The 13,972-nt window shown below is 36.0% G+C and overlaps 1 protein-coding gene across 6 annotated transcripts in view; it reads right to left on the bottom strand.

Annotated features, from left to right (window-relative positions):
* Positions 1 to 235: 235 nt before the first annotated feature.
* SLF1 (SMC5-SMC6 complex localization factor 1) overlaps positions 236 to 13,972 on the bottom strand; it is a 37,852-nt gene continuing 24,115 nt past the window's right edge. For all 6 annotated transcript variants that reach the window (XM_037374646.1, XM_037374644.1, XM_037374645.1 and 3 more), the window contains 7 exons: positions 11,429 to 11,576; positions 9,032 to 9,177; positions 6,898 to 7,073; positions 6,274 to 6,407; positions 4,208 to 4,300; positions 3,631 to 3,813; positions 236 to 1,206 (listed from right to left, as the gene is read on the bottom strand). In XM_037374646.1, the coding sequence (XP_037230543.1) occupies positions 725 to 1,206; positions 3,631 to 3,813; positions 4,208 to 4,300; positions 6,274 to 6,407; positions 6,898 to 7,073; positions 9,032 to 9,177; positions 11,429 to 11,576 (1,362 nt within the window). In that variant the 3' untranslated portion in view covers positions 236 to 724. The remainder of the gene's footprint in view (positions 1,207 to 3,630; positions 3,814 to 4,207; positions 4,301 to 6,273; positions 6,408 to 6,897; positions 7,074 to 9,031; positions 9,178 to 11,428; positions 11,577 to 13,972) is intronic.

Below are 13,972 nucleotides of genomic sequence, written 5' to 3'. Positions count from 1 at the left end.
GTGAACGTGACTATGAGCGCCATGGTGCTGATGAGGGAGAAGAAGATTTTCCACATGCCCTTGTGTGACCATTTCTATCAAACTAACACAGACATGCGAAATGCCAGCACACTGATTCTGTAAATGACATACTACCTTCTTTTTTGTATTTCACAAGTTGTAACTTAATTTGAATTTTTACAGGACAGGGATAAATAAAACAAAAATGGATAGAAAGAATATCTTCTCCATATGCTTTTGTTTAGTGACAGATACGTCAGTTTTATTAAAGGATATTACAATATATAGGCACAAGCCTTTCTCAAGGAAAAAGTGTTACCTGTAATGTTTTAACTTTAGGGTCACTACCTATGGAAACCAAAGAGAATTATGGTGTGAGATCGGTAACAAAGATTTCCAGGACATAAAATACAAAGTTTAACTCAGTGCAATTAATACAGCACCCTCTTGCGATGGTCACAGGCACGCAGATCTGTCTGACCACTGTAAGTCAGTGGTACTGGGAAATGTTATTTAAACAATGCACTGAATCAATGCACCTGACTTCCAGGTTCTGCTAGAGGAAAGTATTAACAACATGAGAGCTAAACATGTACGGCTCATGTAGGGCTGTGAAATTTGTACTTCTTTGGTTGCTGGAAAAAAGATAATTAGCCCAATACCAAGGGTTAACAGTCAAGATTTGACTAATGTGGCTTGTTTGGAAGCTAACTGTTAGAAAGTTTTAAGTAAATAACTGATACTCCTCTGCCATGTTTTCCAGAGCTGCTAATAAAGTCTTCTTCTGTTCCCCAGGGAAGAAAAGCATGTTTTCCGATATTTCTTGAAGAAACTGTGGTAGTTTTTCAAAAGTTTCTAGCTCTCTAAAATATGTGTCTACTAACCAATCCCCAGAAAATGTATTTTTCATCTTACAGATATCACGAGCCATTGCTGGAAGTACATTTGAACAAGCTACCTCTCTGAGAGTCGAAGTAAAGGGTGAGGACAGATTATAAATGGAACAAAAATTCAGCAGCATCTTACTAAATAAAATCAACCACAGTTCTTTCTGCTGACTGCAAAAATCTTGTGTGCATTCATAGAAGCTTTCAGTGCTCTCTCCTGGATGCACAACGTTCAAAAGTTCTTGCTTTACTGGTACGGACTCAACATAATCCAGTGGCAAATTTCCATTGGAGTCCCTCTGCTGTAGAAGGACAGGTCCTGCAGGGAAAATATAAACATTAATAATAACAGCACATTTGATTTGGCAGCTGAAAAAGATCTTGGTTTGTCTTCAGCCAGAAGCTAGATGTCTATTTAAATTCCTTTTTGTACTGTTATGTCGAAGTAACTGATGTGTTACACATTTGCAATACAATCTAGAACATGCAGAGAGACCCTTTGTAACAGTTTCTTTATGATATTGTCTTAATTTACACGGAGTACGTAAAAATGTAATGTTATTGCTGCTGTAAAGTTCTATTATTTTGCGGACCAGGTTATTTGCTGACATTGACTCCAAATTAAAGACACATTACCATGATGGTCTTTGTTTTACTTTTCTGGATGGTGTGGCCAACCTTGTCCTAAGCTGTGCATCAACGTACAACTATTGTACAACTACTGAGGTAGGAATCCTAGTCTCCCCCAAATGCTCCTCAACAACTGCATTACAAAATTTCCTCTTAACAGACTTCTGAAATGCAAGAAGTAATTAGTAAGTAGATTTAAAGTGGGACATGTTTTACTTGTTCCAATTATACTACATTCTTTGGGTATTTCCTGTTTATTAGTACAGTGGAGCTATTAATATTTAAATATTTAAACCGGTTACAGATGTCTTGATAAGTTTAGGAAAGGCCACATCATTAAGAAAAAAAATGAAGGCTGTTAATGCACTACAGGTGGTGTTTTTCAAAGATGAACACATCAGGAATCTTCTTAGGTAAATTTGAATTACTATGCTAAAGTAACGATGTAATTTTAACCTTAATACATTTTCAGAATTTTAATTTTATTTTAATTACAAAAGGTAATTCACTGCATTACATATCCATACTAGAAGTTTTAACATTGTTGTGACCAAAGCTGTATTGTTTTACCCTATCGCTGATTATGTAAAAACCTTTGCAAGCTGAAGGTTTTTAGACAGGAACCAGAAAAAGTTTTTGCAGAGATGTGCTCTGAATTATTGAGCTGAGTAAATCCACACTGAATGGGTAACATGCTTCCTACCATAGTTTTGTCAGTTATTTGACAGGCCAAACCCCCGAGTGTGACAAAGGCAAAGATAAGGGTATACGCAGCATTAGAGTTGCCAGAAAACCTTGATGAATGCAAGTGCAAGTAGAGCTCTTCCCCTAGGAGAACAGGATCATCCACTACCTATTCTTCACAATCGCCTAGGAAAAATGCACATCTGTCAGTACAATGCCATTTCCAGTTGAGAAGCTGGGTTTACTATAATATTGGCTACTGCATCACTTAGACCGATGGAACTGAGCCCAGGTATTGGCTTGGCACATCAGATACATGGTTCAGTAGATATATAAAACACCTGGGAGCCAGAGAACCGAAGCTCAGCAAACACAGAGGCAGAACTGCAGAGGAATGTATTGATTATGAGCCAGTGCTTGCACAACAGACACAGAAATAGCCTTTAGGGGGCAGGAGAAGACTGTAAATAAAGAGGGTCTTACGCCAAGAATGAAATGAAATTTTGTTTCTCTGCCTTAATTAAGTAATAAGCCATCTAAATACAGTGCATTCTTCTGCCTCATGGCTATACACAGAATGATTTTATTGAAAAAATTTGGCCTCAGTATATAATACACAAAGATTCAACTGACAAAAGAGGTCAATGGTAAGGATATCGCAAATACTCATTTTAGCAAATGAATTAAAAGAAGGAAGAGTTGATATCCAACGCCATTCTTCACAGTGTTGTTTTTTTTAAAAAAATACACTAATTATATTGATACAGTATATTTCAAGACAAGATACAAGCTCCCTGTCACTGAACAAAAAATATTGTTCAAAACATTTATCATGTGTCTGCCTAAGGGGCAATGTATCTTTTTTTAGAAACTAAGGCATCCCTCCCACTATTATCCCTAAACAGCAGTTATCACGATTACAATATAGATTCCTTTCTTAAACTAATTACCAAGCTAATTGTGTTCTTCAAAGACCATCACATTAATTTTCATAAATGCTGAACAAATTTATGTTGAAATACATGATTATATAGAGATTTACTGATCTATTTTTGCATCACGGTAAAAATAGATCAAAACAAAAGAAAATCCTTAGCTTTGCTTGGTGACTAGGTAATCTTTATCTTCATTAATGAGTTTGGAGAATATAGTTACAATGCATATGGTGTAAAATGCATAATAAAAACATTACCATATTGGAAAAAAATGTGAAAATCCTGGTTAATTTCATATTCAGCTGATCAAGATAAGTGTGAAAACAGTATTATTTTTATTGTGACCAAAACAGCTTGGCTTAAAAATGTTTTAAAATAAATATTTCATAATAACATTGTATTTTAAGCAACTATTAAGAAAACCACCATGAACTTCATATGGACTTAAAATAGTGGATAATTTCCCTAAACCAGTTTAGCATAAATGCACTCACCCCCATGCTGAAGTAGCAGCTTGCCAATTTCTACATGTCCATTTGACAGTGCCTCATGCAAAGGAGTCACCCCGTCCACTTGACTGAGCAGGTCTACCTCTGGACAACGTTGCAAAATTTCACGGACACACACTGTGCTGCCATGGTAACTGGCTTCATGCAAAGGCGTCCAGCCAGCATAGTCTGAATTATAAATCAAGGGAAGTTTTAAAACAGCAGAAGTAGTACTAAAATGTTAATAATGTAATTCATTAGACAGCAAAACACTTTACTTTTTGGTATTCATCATGGCTGCAGCGGCAGCTTGTGATTTCAAAACAAGAAATTCTATTGAAAAAATCTGAAAAAAATTAAATAGCACTTTTGAAAATCAATAGAAGATGTGATGTTAAAACACACTTCAGGTATAAATTAACCATTCCTCAGTGTTTGCTATAAAGCCCTTATTTTGTGTTGTTTAAAACAATAAAGTCAGTTTTAATAGTATAAATATTAACTTTATTACCAAACAGGTATTAATAAGCAGTTCTTTATCTGACTTAATTTTTTAGTTCTGTAGAGAAAGTGAATAACTTACCTTGAACATTAATGTCTGTTCCAGGGGAAGAGAGAAGCTGAATCAATCTCTCCACTTTGTTACTTATGCAAGCGTTATGCAGGGCTGTCTCTCCTACCATAAAAAATTAATAGATTACACTAGACTAGGCAAGATAGCAACTAAAGAAAATAATCAAAGTGCCTGGAACTAGGAGACCTGGCTACATGCCAGAAAATTCAATAATGAGTAAGATTTTCCTTTATCCTGTTTAACCATCTCTTAAGAAAATTCAAAAAAACCCACAGAGCTTCTGTTCCACCAGAGATCCAGCAATGAAATTGTATTGCAAATGGTTAAACATGGGAATTATCTCCCCCCAGTTCAAGGTTTAAAGCTTCAATCACAATATAAAAGCACCAAGTGATCACAGAACACCAAAAATACTGGGTTTTGAAGCAATAAAACTTTAGAGTGCAGTTGCCCTCCCTTAAATTTATTCATGAACCTACGTTAAAATGTATGGTTCTTTTTACACAGCATTTATAGCTTAATTCAAATGAATGTTTCTGGCTAAGCACGAGTGCCTCTACACACTCAAGTATAATTCAGAACTTCAAATCCGTTAACAGATGGTTTGCTGTTTCTCAATAGGCTGTCTGACTTGGCTACAGTAGCGAGGGAGGGGGGAAAAGAGAGAGAAATAAATGAACGGTTCCTAATAATAATAATAAAAAGAAAATCCTCTGAAAAAAAAATCCCAAGTCTTAGTACCATGTAAAGCTGAAGGAAGTGTGAAAAACTGAGCAGCAAGCAACTGAGAACTGCTGCTTATATGTAAAGACACCATTAGTTTCTGCATGATAAAAACTTCAGACTCATTCTAAATGCTGTTTTGCTTTCACTAAATGATTAGGTTTGAACAAGAGCCAGAGGAAAGTCTTGATGCCAGGTGAAAGATGATGCAACAAACATCTAAGAAATGAAAAATATCTCAGGCTAAATCCCTTTGCCTTTGTGATAAGATTTACATGGTATATTTTGTATATTAATACTTTCACTATGTAAATCTGTCAGCTCCATACTCATTCTTTCAACAGAAGACACTACTTACAATTTTGGCAGGGGAAGAATAAAAAAAAAAAAGGTAGGGGTTTTGTTGTTCTTGGGTTTTTTTGCCCTAGTCCTTCAGCTTACTTTTCTTTGTAGAAGTCAGCATGTAATAATTCACATCAATTTTACTTGCAAAAGCAATAAAGAGAAAGAGAACCAATTTTAAAAATGCATGGTCTGGCTCTGTTACTGAAAGTCTCTTAAATCCCAAAAGAGGGTGAGGTTTTTTTGTCCTTCAGTGTTTATGATACAATTCTGTTTTTAATTTTTTGAACAATCTCAGCTTGCTTTTGCTAGTTTTTTTTCTAAGCCTTCTCTTGGGTGTCAATATAGTTGTGTTTTAAGTGACACAGGTAAATTTCTGATGATGAAGATGAGAAAAAGTAGTTCCAGCAAGTAATTCTGTTCAGGTAAAGGCTCACACAAAGTACAATTTATGAAATTTGTGTAATAAGTAGGAAGCAAATGAATTACTGCAATGCTGTTTTATTCCTTAGGTACTTGGGTTCCAGTATAGCTAAGACAAAAGCCAAATGCCTTTCATAGTCTGGGCTGAATGCCTGGAAGAAAACAGTCCATATGCTTAACACAGCTATGTAACATAGCATACTCCTCAGTCTTTGTTCACAAAATGTCTAGGACTGAAAGAGATGAAGACTGAATTATACTTTCAAATCAGAAGACGTTGATCCTACCAAGCACAGGTTGAGGTGGATTAGCAAAGTAAGGCAGGCAAGACTGGAATGAGCTCACACAAGCTGTACACTGTATTTAATATCTGGGAGGGGGAGGGGAATGAAGAAGGCAGCTTTATTCCACCATATATACAATTCCTCCTTTTAAATAGACATCAGAAAAAAGAAACACGAACCATAAGAAAATAATTCTTGGGCTTAAGCCATCACTTCAGCACTCATCAGGACAAGATTTTTAAATCTGAAACTGTCTATTCTAATCATATAAAGTTCTTAACATAAATTAGATATCTAGAATACCTTTAATATTCCTCTTGCAAAAATGTACCTCTTTAGTCAAAAGGTAGCAATTCTCTACGGCGCCTGCAGTCTCAACTTTAACTTTTGCTTTTGCTCTAAGCCTTTGTTTCAATGGAAGGGACTTACTTAAGTCACTGAAAAGAAAGCAAAGGGGACATGTCTAAAATGACTGTTTCATATTTTAAGATAATGTATACGTACTTAATGCTTTTAGATGTGTATATACAGCACACTCAGATCTATCCATTTCAGAGTTATTTCTGAAATGTCTTAATTACATAATTTCTATGTCATTTAATTAGAACTGTATTTTAAACAGTAATAAAATTAAATTACCCACAATTAAACTTTCTTTAAAGGCAGTTCTATGAGCGGTTCAACCTCTATTTACCCTTTAAATTTAATATTGGGAGAATACAACCACATCCACCTCCACTGAGATGGAGGATGCGGAGAAAGGGGGAACCCCAGCCCAGAGGTGTTACAGGTTTACAATGGAGCTTTCTGTCAGTTGCAGTAATTTGTAGACAACAAAACAGGTCACGTAAAGTTCAAGAAATGTGTCAGGTCAGAAGCTGTCCCCCAAAGCAGAATAAAACTGGTGATGTTATAGGTATTACTTACGGTAGATCAGGCAGCATTTTGACTTGGTTCTGCTTATCGCCATTTAGCATCTGTAATGCCCTTTGAGACTTGGGGCATGGCCGTTGCCTTATTTTCCTTTTCTTTTTCTTTACTTCATGTACATTCTTTGTCGCATGCATCCCTACCTCTCGCAAAGCAGATGAATAGGAACAGACCTGTTGCAAAAGTAACATTTTCAATCACTTTGTATACAGAATATTAAAATGCAGTCATTTTCTTCTGTTGTGCTCGATGCAAAGCAGTCATCCACCACGCTCTAAATTTTAAAAAATATGATCCCTAAATGGCTGCATATAGATTGTTCAAGGTTGTCTTCCGCAATCTTTTGTTGTGTTCTTGCAATTCACTCCTTATGCTGGCCTCAGTGGTGAGTGGGTTGTTTCTGAGCCAGAAAGTGGGAAATTCTAGACACCTCTCAAGTTTTTGGTAGCTAACAAAATGTTCATCACTTTAGCTGGACATAAGACTGAAGTAAAGCTAACGGATTCTCAGGTACTTAATGAAAGTATTTACAAGCTTCCTGCTCCCAACCCAAGGAGCAAAACCCAGGGAAAAATTTTGGTAAAGAAATACTCACACCCCTCCTTCATCTCTCCTAAGGTGAGGGGTTGGATGAAGCCTTTGAGCATTGCAAAGGCAGTAAGCTAGTTACCTCTCAGGTGCTCTCTTATTACTAGACAGCTTTGGATATTGTAAATATTTTCTTCTTTCCAGTAATACAGAGCTTCCATCCCACCTATACAGCTCATCTGAAAAAGCTGTAAGTTTCTGCAGTTCTGCAAAAGCATAGGACAAAGTCCAGCAAGGGGACTCATTCAACGATTACACAATTATTATATATGAAGAAAGATATTAAAAAGGGTTTGACAATCTAGCAGATTACTGTAGATTCTGCAGGCAACCTGCGAGGGGTGAGGGGCACCTTAGGTGCACCTTCACTGTACATTTACCACAGAGAGCAGGAGGTCACTATTTGAACCCAGAGAAAAGCCTAGCTGATAAGATGCTGTATGAGAAGAGCTGTCCAAATTGTACAATAGTCAATATTTATTGTATGGAATGAGAAAGAAGGCACAGTAAGGGAAGCCGCAACTTGTTTCAAGCACTACAAAAATTTACATTTAAGTAGCTGCAGAGAGTGATCAGTAGTCATGGCAATACTAAAAACAGCAAATGCTACTGCATATGTGTTGGCAACATACGTTAAATATTAGATATATAGTTGGTATATTTTTAAAATTCTGACAGTCTTTTGTTTGAGCTCTGTTTAAACACAACATATTAATAAACAATATTCTCTGCTCACAATAAGCCATAAAATTCAGGAAAGCTTACATTTAAAAAATGTATAAAGGTGTAAATTTGTTTTTCAACTCTACCTATAGAATTTTGGAATATAAAGCAACACCTATGGATTACATATCCTGTTTGGTTATTAGTATTAAAATTACTGAAATGAGGCTCTAAGTTAGGGCATGTAATTATTGTGTGATCTCCTCAATTTGCCTGTATCCTGCCAGCAGCCATGGTTTTGAGAATTTCTTGCAAAGCTTTCATCATGTGTTTCCTCATCAACTATCACAAATTGTGATTTGAAGGCAGGCAAAAGTTTGCAAGTAGGAGAAAGTTTTAGAGAAATTCACAGGAATACACTGTGGTTCAAATACATAAAATCGTGTAACCAGTGTTTGGACCCAGTAGAATAACAGACTCTCACCTCTTCAAAAAAACTACAGGAAAAGACAACCCAGGAAAAATCACACTGTATTTGGCATTTTCCTTAATTACAAATGTAATATTGCAATAATGTATTTACATCAGACATTATTTTAAAAAGCTTTCACTGTGACTTTTCATATTAACTGCATGTAAACAGATTAATCAGGTGTTACAAATTCTCTGGCAAGAAAAATCTTACCATGGTTCTGAACCCAGATTTTGGGCAAAGAGAAATTTAAATGCAGTAGAGCCTATGTATGGGTAGAAAACAATGCATACAAGGAGCATGACCTTAGACCACAAAAGAAAGATATTTTCCAAGATTTTCATAAATTCAATTACTTGTAAAATACTTAAGTGTGATAAGTTATTATGGAGTAGAAGAATTACTTACTATTTTCTGAAGAGAAAGAGGATCTGTAGAAACAGTTATATTCCTCTCTAAACACATTCTTTTAAAAACTGCTTCTGCAACATACATTTGAAGCCAGCGGGATGGTATGGAACAAATGAACCCTTTTAATTCATCCACTGAAAAAACTGGACAAAAGAAAAGGGTGTGGGGGAAGAAGCTTTAAAACAAGAATATACAAACCTGTGTATCTAGAGCTATCTAGAAGACAGCTCTTCCAGACTTTTTTTTTTCTGCTGTTGCAGATTCAGAAGCTATTCTCCAAAAGAATTACTAAAATACTCAAAAAAGATTTTATCCATGATCTGATAATAAGACCAGCTTTTAAGAGAATGGTCAACAGATTTTTGAAAGACAAAGCAAAGCACCACTTTTTATGTGCAACATTTTAAAAAACACTTTAAATATAATCTTATAAAAGTTACAACTTGTCTTTGAGAATGAATTTATTTATTTGGGAAGTTATGCAAGTGATCACCTTTAAAATCTGTGACACAATACAAACCCAATTCACAAAAAAGGTGTGACACACTAACAAAGAAATCTGCAAGTAATGCAGGGTGACCAATAAATTCTACATGAAAAGTGACCATAGGCAAATTTCAACCCCATTCAGATGTACCAAATAGTTCATACTGTCTTAAAAAAACCCAAAACAGACAGTGGAAGAGGAATATATACCTATACCTGTTTCAATATATATCAGGCATATGTCTGGCTTACCTCTCTTCTTTTTGGAAAAGGAGACAGAATGACTGGTTTTTCTTAGGTTGGTATTTGTATTTTGATTCTAGCAAAATAATTTTGTCAAAACAGCAACTAGAACAGGTGGAATGCAAGGTCTGCCATGAGGAAGAAAGTCATTACTGTATTGAGGAAATATTCTCTTCTGCTACAAAGTGCTTCTTATGTATTAACTGATCTGTAGACTCAATCATAACAGACACACAAGTTTTGAGAGTATAGACATTTTCTACTCTTAAGAGTGACACAAGTCAGAACTCTGGAACAGTTTTTTGGGGCTTCAAGTGCTGTGGACTGAACCAAGTGGCAGGAATCATCAATAGGTCAAAGGATCTTTACTCTTTATAACTGGACTGTGAATGTTGTCCTTGTGAATGTTCTCAATGAGAGATGAATAGTTTTTGTATACAAATTTTTCATTTGTATACAGGAAAATAAGAAAGTCTTGCAGAAACATATATCCAAGTTTCTCCCTATTATATGAAAGTTGGAAAAGCAGTTGGAGAGGTGGCAACAGTAGTAGATACTAAAAGCTCCATTGATTTAAATACTATAAAGTCCCAGCTGATACAGCTTTCCAAGATCTAAGGCAGACTATAACAGTTCTGATGATTTGCCTCCTCTAAGACTAGAATGGAACTATTTGTCTAGAGACTAAGATTCTAGTTTAATTTTTTCAGGATAGTTCTTCTCAAGTGTCCAGGTAGGAGAAGGCAGATACACTTTAAATGAAGCCTATGCACACCTCTCTCTAGAGAAAACGACGACTGAAACCAGGATTTCCATACATGTGTAACAGCTGAGTTACAGTTTTCCACTATTTCCTAATTGGACGGGATGGTGGTAGGGGTGGGCTTCAGTGGGAATTATGAAAAGGAAAATAAAAACATTCCATATTCTTGAAATTATTATTTCGGTCTTTAGAGTTTCTCACCCCCTAGTTGCTAAAAGGACAGATACCTCAACTGACATTCCATGTTAAATGATAATGATTCATTTGAGTCAGGACTTTTCTCTTGGTCTAGTATATTTAATGAAGAGGAACAATAGTGATTCATAGGACTAGCTGGAATTTTCCTCCACCCCTCTAATAAAATCCATTAAGTGTAAGAATTTGGAATGAGACGCTGAAATGTTTCCTTTGAAGCCTCTGTGGGTCAAAGAGTTCAGCATAGCTTTTGGGCTTAGGGATGAAGTGTCTTCAGCAAACAAAATCAAGTTTGTGGAATGAAAAATTTCACCTGAGAATTGGTCTGAGCTAAGGCACCTCCAATTGCCTCTCTGAAGTTATGGTTTACCATGATATGCCCAAAGGTCTTCCTAACCTGACAAGAGAGCTCCAAATATTTTTTTTCTTCTTCACATTGTATGGTCTTGCATTCCCATTAACACCTACTGAGACTTATTTAGAAAGGTTTTAATAAGAAAGCCTGTTCTGTTTGGTCTTTGTTTGGACAGCCAGCCAAACAGACACATACCCACAATAAAACAGTTTCCTGCATATGTACGCATCACACCATGTGAGTCCACAGCTGCAACAGAAGGCAAAATACAACTTAAAAGTAAAACAAGGATTTTAGTTAGGACTTTAGTGTACCTGATTAAAAGACTTTGAGAGGCCTTTCAGATACTTACCATCACATGAAATGACAAGGTACTGTGTCAAATCGTCAGCTATTTCGTGAAAGACATTCCTGTCTGTAAGCAAGCTCGATATGACCCAATATTCCACTACAGTTCCAAGAATTCCATTTAATATACCAGCTATTTCGCTTCTGAAAGCCTAAAGGAAGAAGGGGGGTGGGGAAAAATATTAAAAAAAGAGTAGCTATAGACCTGTACTGTGTAACAAATTCACACTGATAATGTACCAGTAATAATACTAGTCAACTTCTTTAGGTAAAATCCCACTCTGTTGCCATATCAGTTCTTCACTGGCTTTTCTTTTTCTGCTCAAAAGCTAACTGTTGCAGCCAGGTCAACAAAATTTATATGCTATTGATGCCATACAAATTAAGATTTGGCACTGGAGAAACACCAGTTATTTGAAAACAACCTGTCTAAAAGAACATGTGCAAAATGGGATCAAAGCTTACAAGTACAGAGTGAGATTCCTTTATGAGTTAGCTTTTGTTTAAGCATAAGATTTCAGGTATTGCATTTATGCCAGTTAACCTTGTGTTTAATTTCACAGTTACAGGGTTCTTATTCTCCCTTTTCTATTAGGATTCTCTTTTCCTGAAGATTTCGTTATGACATTAAAGCTTCTTTTGTGATTGTGCATATCTGTGCCAAAACAGAAAGAGATGCAAGGTATTAGTTTCCTGCACAGAAAAAACCTTGGCAGACAGTTTGTGGGATCATGAAATTTTCTGCTACCAAAAATTCCAAAGAGACTAGCAGCTGCAAATTTAGCGAGATACTTGGGGGTACTAGCCTTACCATTTTCTTCCCTGAACCTGCACAGAACGGTGATGTGTAGATAAAAAAGCCAAAGCACTATCTTCTCCAGGAGGCATCGACACAATATACAGCACTTTAATGTGCTACCCAAAAAGTACCATGAGGTAGACGAACATAATTTGGTCACCCATGTCAGCATTTCACTTCATCAGTATTGGCTGAGTAAAGCAGCACTTCTAGCATCTGATTTAGTCTGTGCAAAGTCAAATCAGTTCTGTCTACTCAACACCATTCTGTGCCTTGTAGAAGTATATTCTGTGATGATTCTGAAATAAGTTACTCCTCTGACCGCATGTACAACCACAGAAAATTCAGTATTTGTATGTCAGGTTTGAAACTGCAGACTGGAAGAATACATGCACCACAGTAAGAACACATGAAATGCACTTGCCCAGAGCCACCTACATAAGGCTGTACCAAAGAATCACGACTGTTACAGTATAGCACCAGCAGATATATGGCATTGTAGCAAAAGAGCATGATTACTTCAAAACCGGACAATTCTGGATGAGGGAAATTGAACTGAAGATGTATTGTCTTGTTTGTCAGCTTTAGATTGTATAGAATTACTTAAAGGAAACAAAACTCTTGTCTTTTGTTGTGGTCCCATGCCAAAGTCAATGGTTTGTCTGATACTCTTTTGAGAACAAATACATTCAAGGTTGGTTTAAAATAATTTAATAAGATTCCCTCAAGAGCTGGAAAGCACCAAAGACTGAAACAGTTTGAGCTCCATCAATAAATCAGACAGACATATGTGAGCAATAGAGACTGTGACACAGATGAGAATTATAATAAAAAGATTACAAAATAATTTGCCCAAGACCTACATAAATACTGTCCCTAAAGTTAACAGACTTACTTGTCATTCAAAAGGAAAGGAATAAACACAACTACAAATAAACACTGTGTGGGCAGGCAGTATAATCTCTGAGACTGCTTCCAGCCCTACTTCCTCTGTTAAGCGTTACTTGATTTGGTTTGCCCTTTGCTTTACTGTATCACAATACTTCATTGTACGCAAACTGTGTGATCCCATAATGAAAAAAACCCTGAGAACACTGATACAGCATGTCAACAATGTGAAAATATTTTTTTTTCCAACTAAAATTTAAATATTTTAAAAGCTACATTACAACCTATCTTCTGAGGATTCAGCAGTAGAAACTGAAGAACTAATTTAAAACATCTGAAATGCATTTAAATTTCCCTTAAGTATGCATACCATTTTTATCATTGGACCCCAAAGCAAAATATTGGGTGAATAATTTAATTCCATCAATAGTTCTTTGCAGGAAATAAATTACACAACTGCAACAAATCAGCAAAATTTTAACAAAAGTAAGTGACAGGATCAAGGACATAGATGGAATCTGAGGTAGATACAGATGTAAAGCACAAGTATTGACATTATTTTTCTTGTTTCTAAATAACAAGCTTGTATTACTTCATCTATGAAATATTTTCAAGGAAAGGGGCAAGGAGAGAAAGTTGACCTTGAGGCAGCACATTGAAATAATGACTATTAATACTGCAAGTATTAATAATGTTTCCCAGTCAGACATATAGCTGCATATTACACAAGGCCGATACACTTGTTGCAACTACAATTTGCTCACCGCAGTATCTCTGTACACTGACAAAGACAAATAAGAAACTGCCAATTGCTGCAGGCTTGCTTGACATTTTGGTAAAACAATGGTAGTACAAAAGAAG

This window comes from Falco rusticolus, chromosome Z, assembly GCF_015220075.1.
Source record: "Falco rusticolus isolate bFalRus1 chromosome Z, bFalRus1.pri, whole genome shotgun sequence".
NCBI classification, from domain to species: Eukaryota; Metazoa; Chordata; class Aves; order Falconiformes; family Falconidae; genus Falco; species Falco rusticolus.
The sequence above is the reverse complement of the archived record's forward strand: the minus strand, read 5'-3'. Positions and strand labels throughout refer to the sequence as shown.